At 45.4% G+C, this 21,021-nt stretch overlaps 1 protein-coding gene across 1 annotated transcript; it reads right to left on the bottom strand.

Annotated features, from left to right (window-relative positions):
- Positions 1-4,048: 4,048 nt before the first annotated feature.
- LOC121675406 (NADH-cytochrome b5 reductase 3-like) lies at positions 4,049-20,893 on the bottom strand. The gene is made up of 9 exons (XM_042050861.1): positions 20,793-20,893; positions 17,245-17,376; positions 14,247-14,319; positions 11,940-12,046; positions 11,028-11,157; positions 10,073-10,156; positions 9,863-9,948; positions 7,051-7,150; positions 4,049-6,027 (listed from the first exon to the last, which is right to left on the bottom strand). The coding sequence occupies exons 1-9, from the start codon at positions 20,811-20,813 to the stop codon at positions 5,855-5,857; spliced, it is 906 nt and encodes a 301-aa protein (XP_041906795.1). The 5' UTR covers positions 20,814-20,893; the 3' UTR covers positions 4,049-5,854.
- Positions 20,894-21,021: the final 128 nt, after the last annotated feature.

The raw sequence follows: 21,021 nt of genomic DNA, 5'->3' as shown, positions 1-21,021 counted from the left end.
AAAAGCATCCTACCATGAGACTGAAATGTCTGAATTTTTAAAGACTTGTCCCGTATGAGAATCACAGAATGGCTTGAGTTGGACAGGACCTCGAAGTTCATCCAGGGCCAGTCCTCTGCCATAGGCAGGGACACCTTCCACTGTCCCAGGTTGCTCAGAGCCCCATCCAGCCTGGCCTTGGACATTTCCAGGGATGGGGCAGCCACAGCAGTTGTGTAGTAGACTAAGCAGGAAAATAATCCCCTTGGAAATATCTTCCCCTCCAGCTGCTGTCAGGAATCCTCTTCAAAGGTTTCAAAAGTTATGAACCCTTATAACCAAATCTGAAACACCAGAAAAGTGCCCATGATGAAAAAGTTTACCAGAATCAGTAAATATTTGGTTTAAATGCAACAAAGATGGAGAGAGAGAGAAGAACAATCCACCCCCTTTTGCTTTATCCCAAAGGAGCTGAGGGAGCAACATGTCACACATTCATACAAGTATCTTGCTTGCAGCATGGGATAGAATTATATTTTAGATTATTTATATAAGTAGTTGTCCTGACTTTCTGCCACCCCCACACACTTTTATTTTGGTGACAAATGTATTTTTCTTGCAGCTGCATCTGGAGTTTCATTCCATTTGATCTTTGTGTTTATCTGCAAGCTCCCACAACATGGGAGTGTTTCCCATGGCTCTTTACCAAAGCAACTGTAAGAATCCTGCAATAATGACCTTTGATTTCTGAGATACAAAACACGTGTCTTTATACTGGAAACTTCACATTCCTTACAGAACTTGGATATGAAATACAGAAAAATTACCACAGGAGACTAAATACATTGTTTTGGGTTTTTTTAAGACAATCTAGGAGCAGGCAGTAAATTACTGTAATAAACCACAAGTGAGACAGGCCTGAAAACTGTTGTGATTTAAAAAGTTCTAAAGCTGGGGGTTCATAAAGGAGCACTGTCATAAAGGCCTAAGTGGTCACAAGTAAGAGAGAGACAGAAGATAAGAAACAACTCTTTGCTGTCTCTTCCAGCCCCAGAAGCAGCAATCCATAAGTAAAACAGTAATCTGCAGATGAAACTACCAGGAGCCCAGAAGAGGAGAAGCAGCTCTTCCTGCAACAATTTCCTTAGGAGTCAGCCTGTGTCCATTGCTGCCCACAGCAGAATGGGCATCCTGAGCACCAGAGGGGCTGGAACACAAATTCCTTGGAGAATGAAGTGCAGGCAGCCCAGAGCTACTGTTCAGAGTAAATCTTTAGAAGCTGATTGTATCTTACTGAAAACAACACTAAGCTCACCTGCCTTTCTGTTTGTTAAAGGATTTATCACCTCTTCAATGATAATGAAAAAAGTATCTGACACTGGAAGTGCATTTGCAGATTAAAAAAAAAGTATTCTTAAAATTCTTAAAGACCTGGCAAATCAAATGTATATAAAGCACAAGGGAAGAGGAGGGGCAGACACTGATCTTTTCTCTCTGGTGACAAGACCCAGGGGACTGGAGATGTGCATATATCTGGAGGGGACAGAATGAGTATTTTGGGGGAAAAATAAGGAACTTGGTAACGAACAGGTAGGGAAAATTTTAGAGGCAAAACCTGACAAAATCTCTGTGGCAGAGAATGGACACTTTGAGGGAAAAATGAGGTGATGAGTAGGGGACATGTAGGGAAAGTTGTGGGAGTAAATCTTGAAAAAAGCTCCATGGTATTAAATAAATACTTTGAAGTATAAATGATGGAATTGGTGGAAAAATAGGGGTATTTTTTCTTTCTAGATTGTGGATAATTGGGGAGAATATTTGGGATAAAGAAGTGAAATGTACAAGGGAAGTTTCATGTTCCCAAGGGAATGCTTTAGGTATGTGCAGCTTCTGAACTGCACAAGTCAGGCTCCCACAGAAACCTTCCAAACCTGGAAGGGACAGGGCAGAAAATTCCAAGAGTGGTGTGGGAAGTGCTTTCTCCCAGGTCTGGACACCACTGAAGTTGAAATGACTTAAAAATATTCCTTGTTCCTCTCTTGTTCCCAGCTCAGGTCTAAGTTGGTGTTCCCTGAGTGGCTGCAGCTCCCTGGATGCGGAGGGAGGAGGTCTCTGCTGGAGAGTGGGAGAAATGTCCCTGCTGGCTGCTGTGTGCCTGGTGGGCAGAGAACTCTGGCCTTGGCAGGATGGGTTTGTGAGTATTTAATCAATCCCACCTCCTTTTCATGAGGTGTTTCAATGAGCCATCAGCAGGGACCACTTTTAGCCAGCTTTAGTTGGGGTCTTCCCAGATTTCTGAGCTTCACAAGGCAGGAGATGGACAGGTGGGAACTGAACACTCCCGAGGAATTGCGTGGTAACACCTCCATGTTTGACAGCTGATCCTTGTGCTGAAAGGATCCCTCTTTCTTCCCTTCAGGCAATTCCAAGGCTCGCTGCTCCCATCTGGGAAGAGTCCCCAGTCTGGATCTTCTCGTGGAAGAGTATCCCTGCAGCCTTCCCTGCTGGGATCCTGCTCAGGAATCCACGGGGTACAAGTTCAGCCCAGTTCTAATTCCAAAGGATTTGGTGTCTGCCTTACCCGGCTGGAGTCTGCTTCCAACTCTGTTCTTGCTGCTTCTGCTGCTTTCCATTTCCCAGGAATTCCACCAACACAGTGACAGCGTTTTCACCTCCTCCAGGATTCCCTCTGTTTGGGTGCTGGAGGAATATCAAAACCTGGGCCTCCAGAGCTTTACTATCAGGAATTACATCCCTGGATTTGTTCATTTCCAAATATTACCTCTTCTCAACAAAGCCCTGGGCATCCAAGGAATGTAGAAATGGATGTGCTAACTGCTGGTTGCACCTGTGGAATGTCAGAGCTTGGAAAAATGGGCAGTTTGGGCTTTTCCTGGTGGTACCTGTGAGGTGTGTTTTACCTAAGAGCTCTTCCCATGTCTTTCCCTGTACCCACCAAAAATCCACTTGTTTATTCCCCAGCTGCTTCCTCCCTCTTTTCCTTTACCCAACAGAATTTTAACAGGTGAATATTCCCGTCTGTAATAGCACCTTTCATTCCAAACCTAATGACAAATGAATCATTTCCTTTGACCTTCATTATTAGGATTTCACCAAGAGCTGGTGGATGGAAAATGATCCTCTCCTGGCCCCTGCTGGATTCCTGGAGCAGGGATTCTTTTCCTCTTTCCCCCACCTCCTTTTCGGGCTTTCTTCCACAGCTTTTGCTTCCAATCCTTGGATCCTTTCCTTCACTCCAGGAGCTCCCAGCAGTTCCACGCCCTCTTTTCCTCATCCTGGTAATTTCTGCAAGAACAGATCTGTGCATTTCAGTTCCCTTCTCTTTTTTCCAACAGTTCCCACCAATCCAGATCTAAAGCTGACACAAGGAGCTCTCAGTGACCACAGATCCAAACCCAGACCTTGCCATCCCTAAACCAGCAACTCCAAACACACAACCCCGGACAATTTGCATTAATTAAAATCTAACACACCAAATATTTTAAAATTCCCAAGAAACATCCTGTTGCCTTCAGCTCCCAGGCGTTTTTTGCTTTGAACTCACACCGATTTGGGGATCAAGGGATTTCCCTGGAAAAACCTGCGTGGTGCATGCTGGAATCCCCAATCCCCTGAATCCAGGGAGTGTTAAAAGCTTAATCCAACCTGGGCCACCATAAATTTTTGCCAAATATCCCCCCAAATCCTTGGGATAACAGAACCCTCTGGTACTGCATTTCTAGTGTTGGAAAACCAGGAATTACTTTATTATGCTGCCTCCTTTTCATGAGGTGTTTCAGTGAGCCATCAGCAGGGAGCACTTTTAGCCGGCTTTAGTTAAGTTTCTTTTTCACAGATTTATTGCTGTTTTGATCACGAAATCAGCAAAACCTTAAGTTTGCTAAATTAACTCTGAAAAGCTTCAATGAACAAATCCTGAGAGAATTGGGGATTGGATATTTGGGATCTTATGGCCCTTCAAGGACATGTTGGGTTTACCTGCTGATTTTGGTGCCAAGGGAAACTCCAAGTCAAGAATAATCAAAATATGAACCAGTTCTCATGAAACTCAGCTTTCCAAACCTTTATTTAGGATAAAAAAAGATGAGAATGACCTTGGCAAATACAATAATGAAATAAATCTATGCATATCCCACAGTGATACAGACCAGCAGCAAAATCACTTCTCTCATATTTCTGCTTTTTACCTTCCAAAAAAGGGACTAAAACTTGAAAACTTGAGTAGTATTTCAACTTTGGAGCATAGTATTAAAGAACAAGTTTCAGAAGCACATATCAAAAATTCAAGACTCAAGGCAAACATCAAATTAATAAAATTAGTAACAGTATTACCTAGTTGAGGTTCCTTAAATTAACTGTAGTATCTTTGCCTTTTAATTCTTGCTGGAAAATGAACCTTTTAAATACACCATACCCACCTGTTGTAGGGGCACAAAAGAAAACACAGGGAGCTATGACCTCAAATTCTCACCCAGTCTTTAAAAATTGCTACTGTACATTGACACCTGTAGCTACCTCAGCACCCACAGTACTTCACACATGACTACACATCCTTTCAGTCACTCTGATGTCATCACCAGAACAAGGTTTTTAGTTTCCCAGACTCCTTGCAGGACACCTCTAACCGCAGCAGCATCTCTGCTGGTCAGAAGCACGAAGTTGGGCAAGCAAGATGCCTACTGCGTCCTAAAAACTAGGTAAAAGGCTGCTGTAAAAAAAGGATATTAAAAAATAAAAATTGAAGCTGTAGTAAACAGCTTCTAAGAAACAGTTTTAGACTCAGTGAGACACTTGAATTTGCTGTCAGTTTGGTGATTTAAGGCTGTTCCCGAGCATCCTTACCAAGCAAACCCTGGGGAGCTTTGCCTGATGGAGACACAGAGGCGATCGGGTGCTACTGCAGGCAGAGTTGGGCTGCCTGCCAACCCCTCCCAGCAATGAAACCTGGCCTCCCTTCAGGCCAAATCCATCTCTGGGAAACAATTAACAGGAAAAGCTGATCGTTTTCACCCAGCATTTTTTTTTACTGCACAGGACATGCAGAACAACTGCTTTTGTACTCCTATGCCATTGCCCAGTACTTAGGAGTAAATACAAAATTAAGAATTTTTTTTTCAGTATTCCACACATTATCAAGCAAAAAATTCAAGGTACTTGTGGAACAGTACCCAAAGCCACCTTCTGTAGTTTCTTTCATTGCCCAGGGATGAGAACTGTGACCAGCTGGAAAAGTGTTTGCACTTAAGAGAGGCTATTCCAAAATACAAAGGAAAACCATTTTTTATCCCTGCCTACCTCTCTGTTTTGATTAACACGGAGACTGCAACAGCTTCAGTCATAAATAGTTAACTGGCATCCTTCAGCTCAACAAGCATCTTTAAACTGATGTTGCAAAGGTTATGGGTACAAGGCAAACACTCTTGGCCCTCAGAGCTTTGTCAGGATTACAATTTGGCATAAGCAAGATGAATAATCCAACACTTTTCATTATTTTCATGGTTCATACTGAATAAAATCCTGGGTATGCACAGTGTTAGGAAGTAGGATATTACTGCCACTTGATTACAGCACTAAGAAAAAGCATAAATGAGTGTGTGCTGCCCTGAGCAGCTGCACTGTCCTCCCTGGACATGGAGCACATAACACAGAGCGCAAGGCATCACCACCTCTCCATACACAGGTTTAGCACACTTACGTGTCTTACTTGCCAGAGAGTCTGAAAATATGAAGCCTTTTAAATGTAAATGTATTTTCCCAGCACTGTGCATCAGCCACCTCTGTAACTTTGTCCTGTTCCCCATTAAATGTTTTTTTCCTTCCCTTCTACACAAGATCCCTGAATTACCAGTCGTGTTTAGAAGGAGAACCTCATGTCCTTGGCATAGCCCAGTTTGTCCAAGTTGGGAATGCAAGCATACTGGATCATTGGAGGAGGTCCACACATGAGGATCAAAACATCATTCTGAGGTGGGGGCAGATGGTCTCTGATCATCTCTTGGTTCACAAATCCTTGGCTGTAATCCCAATCTGTTAAAAAAAAAAAAAAAGAAAGTAGGGGAAGGGGAATGAGGTTAAAAGAAGGGAAGGAAAGATACAAGTCACTTTAGAAGGGAGAAATCCAGCTGGTGAAGTTGTTCCCAGCTGGAACACTTACAGTGAAAGCCAGTTTTACTGGGATTCAGGTTTAACCATCCCTGGATGCAGAACAAACTTTTGCTGCTGCTGACCCAAACTTTTGGGCAGCATAAGACTACACATTTTTTTATCCCAGTTTGGTCAGGTTTTATATACGACCATGAAAGTCTGCAGAACAGTCTTGAGGAGGTCCAAGGAGGAACTTTTATCCCAACTGCTAAGATCAGCTTACAATTTCCCCAAAAAATGAATGGTGATCAGAAATTCCAGAACACTGATTACACAGGATGACACAACAGCACCAGACTGTGGGGAGGGCAAGACCCTTCCCTCACCTACCAGAGGCGTATTCTTGGCCACAAGAAAGAGGAGGCACATGGCCTTTCCTTCTCTGCCCCAAACTCCCACTGAATACAAGTGTGAATATATCCTGACATGGGTGGGCATGACAAGGAATGGCAAGAAAGGAAAACCACAAGGAATGACACTGTTTAGCCTTCTCTTCCTCAAGCTTGTTCAGCAAGCTCAGGCAGGGATCTGTGCTGGTGAGCTACACGGTGCCTCTGGCACTGCAGCTGCCTCAGGGCAGGCTCCAAACACAAGGATAACGTGATACTTATGTCTGTGGGGGAGGAGAAAAGAAGGTCACAATGGAGACAATGATAAGTATGTGGGTGTAGCCATGGGAGGAACACTGCACTGCCACTGTCTTGAGGTGAGCTTTGGAAAGACTTATCTGCTTACACCTGAGCCTCTGTGCATCCCTGTGTGGGGAATGATGCTACTGGATGCACTCAGACATTCGTTAAGCAAGAAATGAATCATTAGGCTCAGAAATACACACGACATAGCATGTCTCCTGTAAAACACATTAACACTCGGGAGTTTCACATGAAGTGGCATTTCAGGTCTTACTTTCAGGTGCTGTGTCCAGTGTGTACCAACACTTGAAGCGACTGGGATTCTGGGCCTGGATCTCATCGAGCTCGGAACGTAACAGGATATCCTTCTCAGTCTGCAGGACAAGGAAAACAACAATCACACCCTGCATGTGAGTGCAGCCCTCAGATGGCAACAAAGCAGCAGCTACTGCACAGCTCTGAGAGATGGAAGAGATGATTCAACTCCATTTGACAGGCTGAAGAGACCAAACCCAAGTTATCTCCACGCCTAGCCTGTGGCAGAGCTAATAAAAGGCTCATAACTTTCCTAAATCCTGACCATGAAATGCCTTCCCTCTAAAAATAAAACAAAGTAGAACCGTCACTTCACCAGGGAATCAGAAGAATAAAGCCCTTTTTAGCACTATTACATCAAAAAACTAATCACGACTGCACAGAAATATCTCCCTACCGCTTTGTACTGTGCCATCCATTCAGGAAAATGCCAGGTTTTTCACCTTTGCCAATTCAAGTATCAGCACTGCTATATGGAGACTGCCTGGCTTTTAAAAAGGATGTGGAACAAATAACCAAAAGGGTATCAAGTTCTGGCTGGAACAACAAACATTACTCAGGGTATCAAGTTCTGCTCCTCCCTGATGCAGCATCACTGAAGGCCAAAGGAAAGCCTTATTTCCCTAAGAGCAGCTGCAGCCTTGGCAGGAAGGAAAAGGGTAGGGACTGAAAGTGCTGCCATCCCGGGCACCCTTAGTAATTTGGCACTGAGGTCACCAGTGAGTCTGTAACTGTGGGAGTAAGCAGGAATGTGCAGCAGCTATTCCAGAGAAGGTGCCTATTCCTGGATCTGCAGCTGTGGGTGCTCCAGAAAAACTCCTACTGCCTCTGGCCAACTCAAAGTGTGCCAGCCAGAAGCACAGTAGGAGCCCTTGCACATAGGTTTAAACACTTTAAAATATTTTTTAAAAACTGCTTTCTATTTGTGCAGTTACTGGGTGCAAGGACTCTCTAAAGCCAGGGACTGATGTTTCCACAGGCTGTTGCTAACATGCAGGGAACTGTTCCCCAGGCTCTGCCTCCAAGCTGCAATGGGTTTCTCATGCTGCTAAAGCAGTTCCAGCCCTGTGTTAGTCATTCTGAATCATTCCTAGCAAATCCTGGCCCTCCTGCCCTGATACCACTGCACTTTATGCCAAATCCAAGGGCTCCAGCCAGAAGCAGAGAGCACTGGCAGGGCTCTTCAGAACTGGGAATCTCAGCACTTGGATCATATGTCCTGGGCAGATAAATCTCAGGATATAACTCAGGTATCACAGAACTGCCTGGGTTGGAAGGGACCTTAAAGCCCACCCAGTTCCACTCCCTGCCAGGGGCAGGGACACCTTCCACTATCCCAGCTTGCTCAGAGCCCCATCCAACCTGGCCTTGGACACTGCCAGGGCTGGGGCAGCCACAGCTTCTCTGGGCAACCTGTGCCAGGGCCTCCCCACCCTCACTGGGAACAATTTCTTCCTCATATCCAATCTAAACCTGCTCTCTGTCAGTGTGAAGCCACTGCCCCTTGTCCTGTCACTCCAGGCCCTTATCAAGAGTCTCTCTGCCATCTTTCTTGTAGGCCTAGATATGGCACAAATGAAATGAGGACACAATGAATATGAGAAGAAAAATAGAGGAGAGCCTAAAGAAGCTAAAAACCACAAGCATAAAGTGAAGCTCACCACAAATAATGACTCATAATCCAGAAACAAATATTAATGAGAGAGAGAAATCAAAAACCAGAAAGATTCACAGCAGAAGAACATCAGGCAAAGAAGGGGTGTTGCTCAGCAGCACACCAGCATTTGGGTTATCCAAAAAATCTCTCTTGCAAGGATTCCATGGATGAGAGAGCTTCCCTCTGGCCAGCATTCAGGATGCCACACCTCAAGGAGCAAGAGAAGCACGTGAAGAACTGACAGAGGGGATGAAAATGAAAGCAGACAAGCAGAATCACAGTTCTGTAACTGAGGGACCTGCAGGAGACCACAGTTAATTTTAGCCTCATGTGGATACAAATATTGCTGCTAGCAAGAATTTTTCTTGCTTCTTTCCAGTTCTTTCCAGTCCCATGAGATATTTTTCTCTCTCATGGAAGATATTAGCAGAGTTCTATAAACTATGAACACCTGCGACCTTGCAGAGCTTTGTTTATGGTACAGTAGAAGAATATTTTGACAATGGATGTTTTAGGATTTTAGCCAATCACCCCAAGGGGTGGCTGACCCTTTGACCAATTAGACTATGAAGAAAAAAGTCTATAAAAGAGCTGTAAAATAAATAAATAAATCAATCTTGCTGCACAATTCCTGCCTGCTGGGTATCTCTTCTCCTCCTTACCACTGCGGGATACCCGTAACAGCCTCACCCAAGACATCCTCAGACAGAAAGATTCCACAGACAAACCCTGTTGCAAAGCTGGGGAGTTAAAACTGCTGGAGGAGACAAATGTCCACCCCTTTCATGTTTCCACTAAGAAAGACAGCTCTGAAAGTCTGCCCAAAACATTAACAACTTGCACAATGGAATGCAGGGCTTTAACATTCATAAACTGGATTAGAAACAGAGCAATGAGTCACAGGAAGGCAAACATTAGCAAACATTTCTGTAGTAATGCTAAACCCCCAATTTATTATAGTGCTTTTATATGGGAGGTTTCCAACACTTCAGTTCACTTCTCCCCTCAGGGTTTGTATCTGTGTACCAAATTTCCTCAAAGAGGTTTTCATTTGCTGAGTGGAGTTCTGCTAGGTAAGTAAAACACTACAAACAGAGAAAAAGGACAGAATTACCTGATTAGCAAACAGCAGCTGGCAAATGGTGGGGTCATCTTTGTCCTTTATGATTGCTCGAATGATCTGCAGCATTGGTGTTATCCCTGGAAGAGAGAGGCAGGTCAGTGATGTGAGGATGGGGAGTAAAAGAAGGGACAAGCGGGAAAATGTGAGCAAATGCATCCACCAGCTGTCAGAAACCACAGATGAAGCCTTACAGATACCTACCAGTCCCCCCTGCAATCATCCCCACATATTTCACTGTCTTGGTAACTGGTTCAGCTTTCTTTTCTGGCCGAATATCAAACTTGCCTGAAGAGAGAAAGAGATGGAAAACACTGAAGCAAGCAGGAAACACCTCCTGTTATCCTTTTCCAGCACATCCTGCTAAACTGACTTTGTTTCAGCCCTGTCACCCTTCCCTCCCAGGGAACAGAAAAGGTGAAGTTGTCCTGAATTAAAGCAATCCTGGAAGATGATTTTAAGACATGAGGTGGTAACATCAGACACTGTCATGGGTTACGAGTTGTCCCTGACCACAGCCTACATACACACCACGTGTATTTCTATTTGCTCACATCCCAACCCCCAGTGACATTCACAAGCCCAGATTCTGGAAACAGTTCTACACTAAGGAACTGATCTGCTCAGTGAATTTATTTCCCTGTGTAGATTATTTTAAGGGAAAAACATAAAATATGCAGCATGGTTGGTTTTTTTAAAAATTTTTCTCTATTTGAACCCATTTGCCCGTTTCAGCCAAACACAACAGAGAGTCTGAAAGTCCCCAAAATGCTGTGTTGTATTCACAGCTCTCTTCATCCAGGATAACATGAATGCTACATACAAAGCTCTGGAAAACCACGTGTCGGGAGTTCTGCTTCACACAAAACTGCCAGAAGGTTTTTGTGGCACATTTGTGGCTGTGTTATACAAAGTGAGATATTTTATATTGACGTAAAAGTAATGCCTACTCATAAAGTTCATTTTTACTTGGGAAATTAGCAGTGGACAGTGCAAATACCCAGTGTTTTTGTCAGTGTATAAACTATGTCCATATAAGCATGGAAAAAACCCATCCCTTACTTGAGAACAGCATCAACAAAAAGCCCTTCTAGAGTAATAAGACATTTTTCCTGTACTGTTTACTCTGGATAAATTCTATCTTCCAAACCAGCCTTGCCTTTTCCTTTGTACACAAGGAGGCCACTTGGTCCTCTGAAGTCAATGGTGTCCCCTATTTTCAGGCTGTCCAAGTACTGAGACATCTTCCCCCCATCAGGAAACTTGGGATGGACACCTCTGAAGTAGACCTGTTAAAAACAATAATGAAGCAATTCAATCTCACAGCTCAGAGATGAGCATTTGCCCTTCAAATTTTTAGGTACAAATACTCCTCATGCAAAGAGCACAATTACTCCATGAAGTCTGACTGACAAAAGATCAAAATGCCACCTCTGCCCCAATTTTTGGACAGAGACTGGTGATTTCTCCATCATAGTTCTGCAACACAGAAAATATTGACAATAATCAACACAATTTACACCCAAGTTTAAAAGGGGCTAGAAAAATAAAGAAAAAACCCAAAATACTGTGATTTCAAAGAGCAAAATTCTAAGAGGAAATCCAGTGCAGATATTCATATTTTAAAGCCATCAGGAATTTAAATGATAGGCAGTCTAGCTACCAAGAGGCAAAACAAAAGTACACTATCACAAGACTTAAAATCACATTCTTACCAATTAAATCTATCATTCACACTGCTGGGATCAGCAATGATAATGATCACTGCTCTCAGTGATCATAATGACCAAATTCCATTAGCTTCAGAAGCAGTTGCCCATTCAGGCAAGGTTAATTCCTTATTCCAGAAAGGTTAAAAAATACATGAACATCTGCAGGTCTACACAGAGGGTGGAAAATGATGCAACATCTCATGAGACACCCTCACTAAAGAAGTGCCTGCAAAATACCATGTGGACTGTAGGTAATGGCACATTTCTAATGAGAAGCCAGCACACCAAACTTCACATAAAGGCACTGTAAAGGTGGCTCAGAAGTTGCCCAGCCTGGGAACAGAGCATGACATTCTCACCTTGACAACAAGATCCACAAAGCCCTTGTCATCATCACTGGAAACTGGAGTGTAAGGTCTGACAACGAGAGCTCCATCAATCCGTGCAGACAGGTAGATGTGCTGCCCTGTTGCAGGGAAGAAAACACAAAAACTAGTTTTCTTTCAAAAGGTTTTTCTTTCAGTAGATGTGCTGAGTTGGCATGGACTGAAATGCAGCCTCAAAGCTCTAACTACCTTATTTTGGGGCATCACTTCTTCCCTTCTTATTTTCCTGACACTGCAACACCTTGGCCAGAGTTGCTAGCCATGCACAGATCTACCTGAACAGACAGACGACTCCACTGCTAATTCTGTGTGTCAATCATAACTTCATGCATTTACATTTACCAAAGCCTGAACTGTACCTGAGACCTTGCAAAAGATGGGATTTGTCTCTCCTGTACAGACAAATAAAAGGGACACAGGAGGGGAAAACTGTCCAATGCTGTTCACACATCTTTAGTAACGTGTTAGTTGTAAACTGCCACAGTTTAGTTAAAACTGAGCTTATAACTGTTCTTGCATTGACCACAGATCCCTCTCATCTTCCAGGAGCTCTCCAGCTGCTTTTGTTCAGGCTGCCTAGACACAAAGCACTTTTCTAACCCTGCTATTCCTCCAGCTTAACATGCGAATGTAGCAATCACGTTTCCATCTGTCACACATCCTCTGAACTCTCTACAAGTTTCTCTTCTCAATGTCTACATCTTTTTTTTTATGGAAAAAACAAGAAAAGAATTAACTTCTATGAAAGGTTTTCCTATAAAATTCCAGCATTCTGAAGAGACCCAAGTGCAGATTAACTGGGAGGGGAGAGAGAGGTTTTGGGTTTTGGTTTTTTAACACCATTAGGTCAACAGAACAAAGCATTTTCAAAGATGGCACAGCTCCTCGGCCTGTTATGGCAACACAAAGAGGGAATTTTACAAGGAGCTAGCTTGCAAATGATCATAATGACCATATTACATTAGCTCCAGAAGCAGCTGACCCTTCAGGCATGGTTAATTCCTTACAGAATTCAGAAGGATTAGAAAGTGTTAGGTGAAGGAAGATGTGTTACCTGGTGACTTGGGGAATGGGCAACTCACCTGAAGCTGCACATGGACATCATAGTCCAATAACCCTCCCAGCCAAACCTACAGACATCCTGCTAGGGCAGACCTGAAAGGAACTGCAGCAGGCAGCTCCTGTTCCTTCTCTAGGGCAGAAGTGGCTGCAGGCACAGACCCACAGACCTCTGGTGACCACTGCAGCCTGGACAGAGGTGCTGCTGCTGGGGCACATCTCACAAGAACTGGCACAAAGCCAGAAAAGGTGCCCTTCCCAGAGAGAAAACGTGCCTTATGCCCTCACCTGTTACAGCCTTACCCCACCCTGACAGGACAGAAGTTGGCAGCCTCTGCGTGGGGCCACACACAACCCTCTCCCTCAGAAGGAACCTTTCAGTGTTTTTGGTGATACAAGGCAAATGCTGGTGCTGGACTAAACAGCATCTGTTTCCCAACTGCAGCTCTGCTGTTCCCAGCTGCTTTTCCACCCTCTGCAGCTTTCAGCTTTCTCTGCTTCCTAAGTCTCACCCCGCAAACCACTCCTCAATGTCCATTTTGGGCAAGCCAGGGAAAGGAGCTTTGCTTTCATGGCTACTTAAAAAGATCAAGAGATTTTTAACACCCCAAACGAGAGGGAAATTAACACCTGGAAAAGGTGCTGACAACAACCACAAAGAAAGGAGCCAAGGATCACTGCAGCAGCTTGTTAAAGCAGAAGTCCTACTAAACACAAGTCACAATTAAATGCTCTTTATACAAGCAGGAGGAAACAATGGCACTAAGCTGTTATGGAAGGCACCACACCACGTGGCAGGGCGTTTGGAAACAGCTACCCCCGGGTGATTCAAAAGTTCCATGAAATTCAGAAGTGAGTAGATCATCTGGTAAACCGCATGTGTTAGAGAAGTGGATGAGAGTGGTGCCTCAGGGCACAGAAAGGGACTGCAGGGATTCAGCCCCACAGGAATAACACACGCTGGAGAGCTGAGACTGGAGAAGTACAAGTGAAGACCTGTGTTCCTACTCTCTGCACACAAACAAGCTGGATGTTCACTCATATACACTGCATTTCAGAACCTGCAGATTAGTCACAGCATGAGGACAATCTTGCAGAGCTCTCAGTAACAGCTCCAGCCACACGAGCAGTATTCAATTCAAAACAAAGGGAAAAAGCCCCCAAAATCTCTTATAGCATAATTAATACAAGCAGCACTTGGATTCTTCATAAGGAACGTACCTAAAGGGAGACCCAGAACATGCTCCATGGAAGGGAGAGCAAATCGAAATCTCCTTGTGTCATGGCTAATTTCCTGAAAGGGGAGAATCAAAAGAACAGTCAGCTGTGTTGTTGGGATTTAATGTTCGTGATTTCACTCGTAAAACAAGCCAAGTCTGGAGTCCTGCAGGATTAAGAATTAATGATACTTAACGATACTCATGTGCAGATTAAGTGATAACTTTATAAATATTATGGACATTTACACAGCCTTCTGTGAGAAGGCCACAAGATAAAAATTAATTAGTTCTTCAATTCTCACTTCAAGTTTACATATGCAGCAGTTCAAGGCCAAAGTATTCTGGTTTTCATCTCTCAAAATCAGATGAATTAACCATTTCAATGGAAGTAGCAACCTAGTTCCTTCTGCTATGGTAAGATCCTTAAAAATATTTTCCCTGTAAAAACTGAATTAATCCATAAATAAAATTGAAAAGAGCACTGTATTTAGATATGAACAAAATTATGACAATATATGCAGTCCTGCTGGGACAATTATTCTAATCTTCACTAGGAAAGTCACACCTTGAATAAAATTTTGGCAATAAGTAATTATTATTTCCTATATTATGTAAGTATTATGCTTCAAAAATCAGGTCATATTCACAGGAAAGAAAAACAGCAAAAAAAAAAAAACCAGAAAGAAACAGCATGCAGCTTAATGCCTTATCCAGTGACTTTCTGTTTTTAAGGGTTTTGCAACTCTTCTTTTGTTTGCTTAACTGTTTTTAAAGTAACCAGTGGAGACAAATTCCTTCCTCACAGTTTGTCTCCCCTTACTATGGTCATACTGATGAAATTTTCTTCACAGTACCTCATTTTAAGGCAAATCCTGAAGGAAGAAGGGAACTGATTGGCAGTCTCAAAAGGGCTTCTCTGTACGTATGTCTATTCAGGAGCAGTAACTGCCATTGAAAATTCCTTCAGACAGACAATTAATGTGGGCTTAACACTGCTGCTCTCACTCTGACTGCTGCTGTTTCTGTATGGAATTTTCAGCACTGTATGGAAATCACTGGATTTTGACAATAATGCTTCATTTTTATTATGCTGTCTTTAACAGCATGCAGAAAGAACAAAGCTTTGAATTCCCACTTAATCATCTCACCAATTAAAGTCGAGAGAGTTTAGCTGAAGGTGACTAAACACAAGTACTTTGGTGCATCATGAGGCAATTGTGAGAAACTAAGAGGCTCAGGGAATCCCCAATACCTAGATCAGCACGCCTGTGCCTCTCTCTGTCACACAGCCAGGACACTGAGCCTGCCACTCTGCAAGGTGTCAGTCAAGGCTGGATTACAGACAGCCTTGGATCAGGATCCACTTCCAGCACGGGGTCACCTCACGCTATCACTCCCCTTTGGCACTGCCCTAAGCACCTGGAAGCCCTTGGCCACACACTTCTGTCTCAAGTTGCAGTGCCAAGGAGTCTTCCACTCTTGCCAAATGCAAAGCTGGATAACAGTTTTTTGCAGGCTCAACACTTGGATCATATGTCCTGGGCAGATAAATCTCAGGTTATAACTCAGGTATCACAGAACTGCCTGGGTTGGAAGGGACCTTAAAGCCCACCCAGTTCCACTCCCTGCCAGGGGCAGGGACACCTTCCACTATCCCAGCTTGCTCCAAGCCCCATCCAACCTGGCCTTGTACACTGCCAGGGATGGGGCAGCCACAGCTTCTCTGGGCAACGTGCACCAGGGCCTCAGCACCCTCAAAGGGAACAATTTCTTCCTCATATCCAATCTAAACCTGCTCTCTGTCAGTGTGAAGCCATTCCCCCTTGTCCTGTCACTCCAGGCCCTTGTCAAGAGTCTCTCTCCATCTTTCCTGTGGGCTCCCTTCAGGCACTGCAAGGCCACAGTGAGGTCACCCCAAAGGCTTCCCTTCTCCAGGCTGAACAATCCCAGTTCCCTCAGCCTCTCCCAACCTCATGAGAAGTAGGGAGTCTATAATAACAGTGTGGTTGCAGTACACCTAGGAGATAAATTCAGCAAGTACACCTGGGAAATAAATTCAGCAATGCAACCCAGCCCAAGCCACAGGGAAGCTTTCAGTTCCCACAAACCCAGGATTCAAAATGACAGTGATTGTTTCCTTTGACAGACAGAACCAGGGAAAGCCAAGCTATCAGTGCACCCTCTAAACCTCAAACAAAGCTCTGTTCCAGTCCAAAGTCTTCTGAAAAATTTCTGAATAGCTTATAGCCTTAAAAAGTCAACACTAAAGATATCTTCAGGTGTGACTTTACACCTGAAAAACCAAGATTTCTCTCTCATGCTTTTGATGGTGGGTTCTTCCAAGGTAAACCTGGACTTTTCAGCTTTGGTGTCTTTGGCTCACTTCCCACAAATTTAGTTACCAACTTCTGATGGCAAGATCCACCCCTGAAAGCATCATGACTTTCCTCTGGTATCCCACTTGAGCAAGAACTCAATTTTGTACCAGGAGGCTTTACTTTTAACAGAGAGAAAGAGAAGCTGAGACAGCTCAGGTGCTGTCAGGACTGCATGACTTAAACACCTGTCTTCCTGTAAGGCATTACAGTACATCAATCCAGTAACAGGAATCAGTATCAACATAGTTCTGACAGCTGCTGTTGAATGCTACTGACCATGGAAAAGTTGCCTGCCCTGTCTGACAGCAGGACTTGTGTCCCTTAGCCCAGCCAGTAATGCACAGTTTGGGAATTTCTGCTGATGTGCTCCATAACATGAGATGCACGTGACCGTGAGTTTGATCTTTTCTAAAGCAGCATTCTCCACTCTAAACTGCTTGGAAACAAGCTGCCTGCAGAACTGCAGAACTCAGTTATACCACACAAAAAGCTTTTATAAAGGAATTCTTTCCTGAAGACAAAAGTATCCACCCTGTTGGGACATCACCCAAGACTTCAGAAGCTGTAAGCATTTCACAGCGTCCGTGGAGAGGTCATGCTCAGCACTGCACGTGCACCTACCTCCTTATCAATCAGCCTCAGTGCATACTTCACTTCTGGGTCCTTCAGGGTAATTGCAGGCCGGGGATTCCTGAAAATCCTCATGACAGTGGTGTAGATCAGCCATATTGGGTATGTCACAACCTGACGCAACTGCAGCAGCACAGAAACAGCGTCACACACACGTGCAGAATGAGAGAGAGTTATTTGGGTGACAAGGAAAAGGGTACTATGCCATGACAATCTAACCACCAGCAGAGAACATGGTTCTTTGAGCAGCAAGACAAAGCATTATTACAAAAGAAATCCCAAACCCACAGATTTGCTTTATGAAGACCTGGTGTCACTCCTGTGTTGAGGCACGTGCACACCAGCATGGGGTTGCCACGCTGGCAGCTGGACACAAGCGAGGCTGTCACAGCTCCATATCCCCAGGTCCCCTGTTAGGGAGGCTGAATCCCCATCTCCAGCAGGCACACAGACACATGTGTCACGTGTGTCCAAATACACACAGAATCACAGAATATCCTGACTTGGGAGGGGCCCATCAGGATCATCCGGTCCAACTCCTGGTCCCACATGGTCCAACAATCACACCCTATGCCTGAGAATGTTGTCCAAATGTTCCTTGCACTCTGTCAGGCTTGGGGCTGTGACCACTCCCTGGGGAGTTCCAGTGCCTGGCCACTCTCTGGGGGAAGAACCATTTCCTGATACCCAACCTAAACATGTGGCTGACCACACTGACCAACACAGCCAGACACTCACACAAACAGCACCGATGGGCTCATCCCGTTCCTCTCCCCGCTGACCGGGATGAAGGTCCATGAGTGGGAATTCCGTACACGCGCACACGTGTGTGAGGTGGATCCCCCAGCAGCTGGCTTTGCCCTGGCAGACTGTGCCCACTCTCCAGGCTCCCCAGCTGCTGCCATCTGGACATAGAGGCCACTGCTGCACAGACCCCTACACACCCCACCCCACGCGCTGCAGACACCCCGTAATTTGGGGTCTCATGCTTGACCACAGACCCCATGCTGTCTCTGGCAGCTGAGCAGGACTTTGCCAGCCACCCCCACTGCTGCTGGGTGCTGGCACCATGCACACACCCTCCACCTCAGAGTCGGGGTGCAGGCATTGGTGATTCCACCACCACATAGACCCGTGCACGCAGAGCGGCACCCCCTCCCTGGGAAAGCAGCTAAGCTGCAGGACAGAGCCAAGGGACAGCCCTTTTTGTCCCTTTATCATTTCATTTCCCCCACATTTGAAGCCCTGCAAGACAGCAACAGATTATGCTCTGATACCACACCACCCCCTTCACACTGGAGCAGGAGAATAAACTGCACAACTACTTACAAAAATCCTCTTCTGATTCAGTAATTTATTATTCAACACTTCAACAGAGGTGAGGGGAAAAGCATGACTATAGCAAAAATTTTAAAAAAATGAGCTTGAAGTTCTGCCTGCTTAGCTTTCATTTTCACTTTATTTTAAAGGGACCTGACCAGTATTTTAGAATGGCATTTGTGCAACTGTGACAGTCCCTCAGGAGGCTACAAAAACTTCCAACATTATTAATAATGAAACTGAGGGATGGCACAAATTCTCTCTTCTTAAAATGCTGCTGTACAGGTTTAAAATGTATCATCACTGTGTACAGCCTGAGGGCACACCATGCCATATACACACTGCATTTTTCACTTTTACTTGGGAATACTGCAGTAGCTCCACACAGGCTGTTTCTGAAGAAGCTGAAGTTTACAGGAAAATTATTCCTAAACTCTTATAGATCCACCACATTACTGAAGCTCTGGGAAGAACTTTTGTTATTGAGTCACAAAAGAGGGCAGAGGGACGAAAGTTGTTCAGGGTGACAGAGCAGCAAATAAACTCCTTAATAAGAAATTAACATGTGAGTGAGATCTGGTGGCAACAGCAAGCTGACTCTGCAGCAGGTGTTTCAAATGAGACATTAATATTTTAAAACAGTTTCATTTACAAATGTGACTATCTAAAATGAACAAAAAATAGTGCTGCTGTGGTCAGGCAATGACAAATAATTTTAACATAGCATTAACCTCGTGGAAAGCAATTTGTTGTTCATGGTCAATTAGTGCAAAAGTCTCATGGGATTTGGCCTGGAAAGAGACAGCACACCCACTTAATTCAGAAAGCTATTTTAGTTCCTTACTCAGATCTATGACCAGGTGGGCAGAAAAAAGGGGAAGAACTGAAGGCTGAATGATTACAAAAAGCCATGCTTGCTAAGAAAAGCATTCTCTGGGTTAAAAGTGGCCTATATACCCTCATCACAGGGCAGACCGAGATATTAATGAAGAAAACTGCACAGCATCAGGTCTATGGCAGCAGAGAGCAACAGGCTGACCAAAAGGCCTGAGAATCACTAAACAGGGACCTTGTGACTCATCATTTCCAGCTGCACAAATCTTTGCAAACAGAGAAGGCAGAATTAGTAACTGAGCAGGAATTTTTATTAATGGAAAGAGGCCTCTGTGTGATAACAAAGAGAAAAGCCATGGAGACTGCACTGCCGGGGTGTGGTGAGCACAGCACCTTCAAAAACACAAGCTCACGGCTCCACACTCCAGCACTGCCCTGCAAACACACAAACCAAACCCTGCTTTGGCATGACAAACCTTGGACCCTCAGCTTCAAAAACCCTGTTTTTGAAGTAATCTCAGCTAAACATTCTTCTCATCTGTGTCAGAAACCAACGAGAGGATAAACGGATTTCATAACTTCTGCAGCTTTAGCCTCATCTCCTCTGTTCAATGCACCTTACGAGCAGCTGTACCCAAACCAGCACATGTTGAATCCAGCTCTATCCTGCTTCTCTCACAAATCCAGAGACAGAAGTGTTTGAGCACCGGAGCAAAGAACCGTAACAGGCAGCTGAGAAGGTAACGATGCGTGGCAGAGGTGACAGCGCTGCAGAACCCCCGCTCAGCAGGCATGATCATAGAATCGTGGAATGGTTTGCGTTGGAAGCGACCTTAAAGATCATCTCGTTCCAACACCGTGGGCAGGGACACCTCCCACTATCCCAGCTTGCTCAGAGCCCCGTCCAGCCTAGCCTTGGACACTGCCAGGGATGGGGCAGCCACGACTCCGAGCAATCGGTGCCAGGGCCTCGCCACCCTCACAGGGAAGAATTTCTTCCTCATACCCACTCTAAACCTACGCCCCTCCAGTCTGAAATTATTCCGACGGAGGAAAAACACCACAAGCGTTCAGAGCCATCAGCGCGGGCCTCCAACAACAGCAGCAACAATAACAGAAACAATAACAAAACCAACAACAGTTATCCACGGAGCTGGGAGGGCAAAATCCCCGGGCCAGGCAGCCAGCACAGGCACCAACATCGCCCCGGGCGCAGGAGCCGCGGGACGGCCCCGGAGCCTCCGCCGCGCCCGGCACCGCGCGGTCCCCCGGGCGGCGGGGACACGCTGGGACACCCCGGGACACCGCCACGCCCCGGGGCGCTGCGGGCGGAGCAGGGGTGAGCAGGAAGGGACCCCCGCTCCCGGCCGACCACCAGCACTCACCACGCTGAGCTGCGCCCCCATCGCTGCCCCGACACCCCGCGGGCACCGCCCCGCCCCGCCCCGTTACGCCGCACGGCGCCAGGCTGCACCGCCCCGCCCCGTGACGTCACGCACCGCGCTGGGCGGCGCCTGTCCCGCTCCGCCCCGTGACGTCACGCAGCGCGCGCTGGGCTGCGCCCCGCCCCGTGTGCTGACGTCACGCCCCCCCCCCCCGCCATGGTGGTGCGGC

This window comes from Corvus kubaryi, unplaced genomic scaffold (genome assembly GCF_017639235.1).
Source record: "Corvus kubaryi isolate FWS band 111438036 unplaced genomic scaffold, C.kubaryi_AGA036_p1.0 74, whole genome shotgun sequence".
In the NCBI taxonomy this organism is placed as follows: domain Eukaryota; kingdom Metazoa; phylum Chordata; class Aves; order Passeriformes; family Corvidae; genus Corvus; species Corvus kubaryi.
Note: the sequence above shows the minus strand (reverse complement) of the source record. Positions and strands in the feature narration are given on the sequence as shown.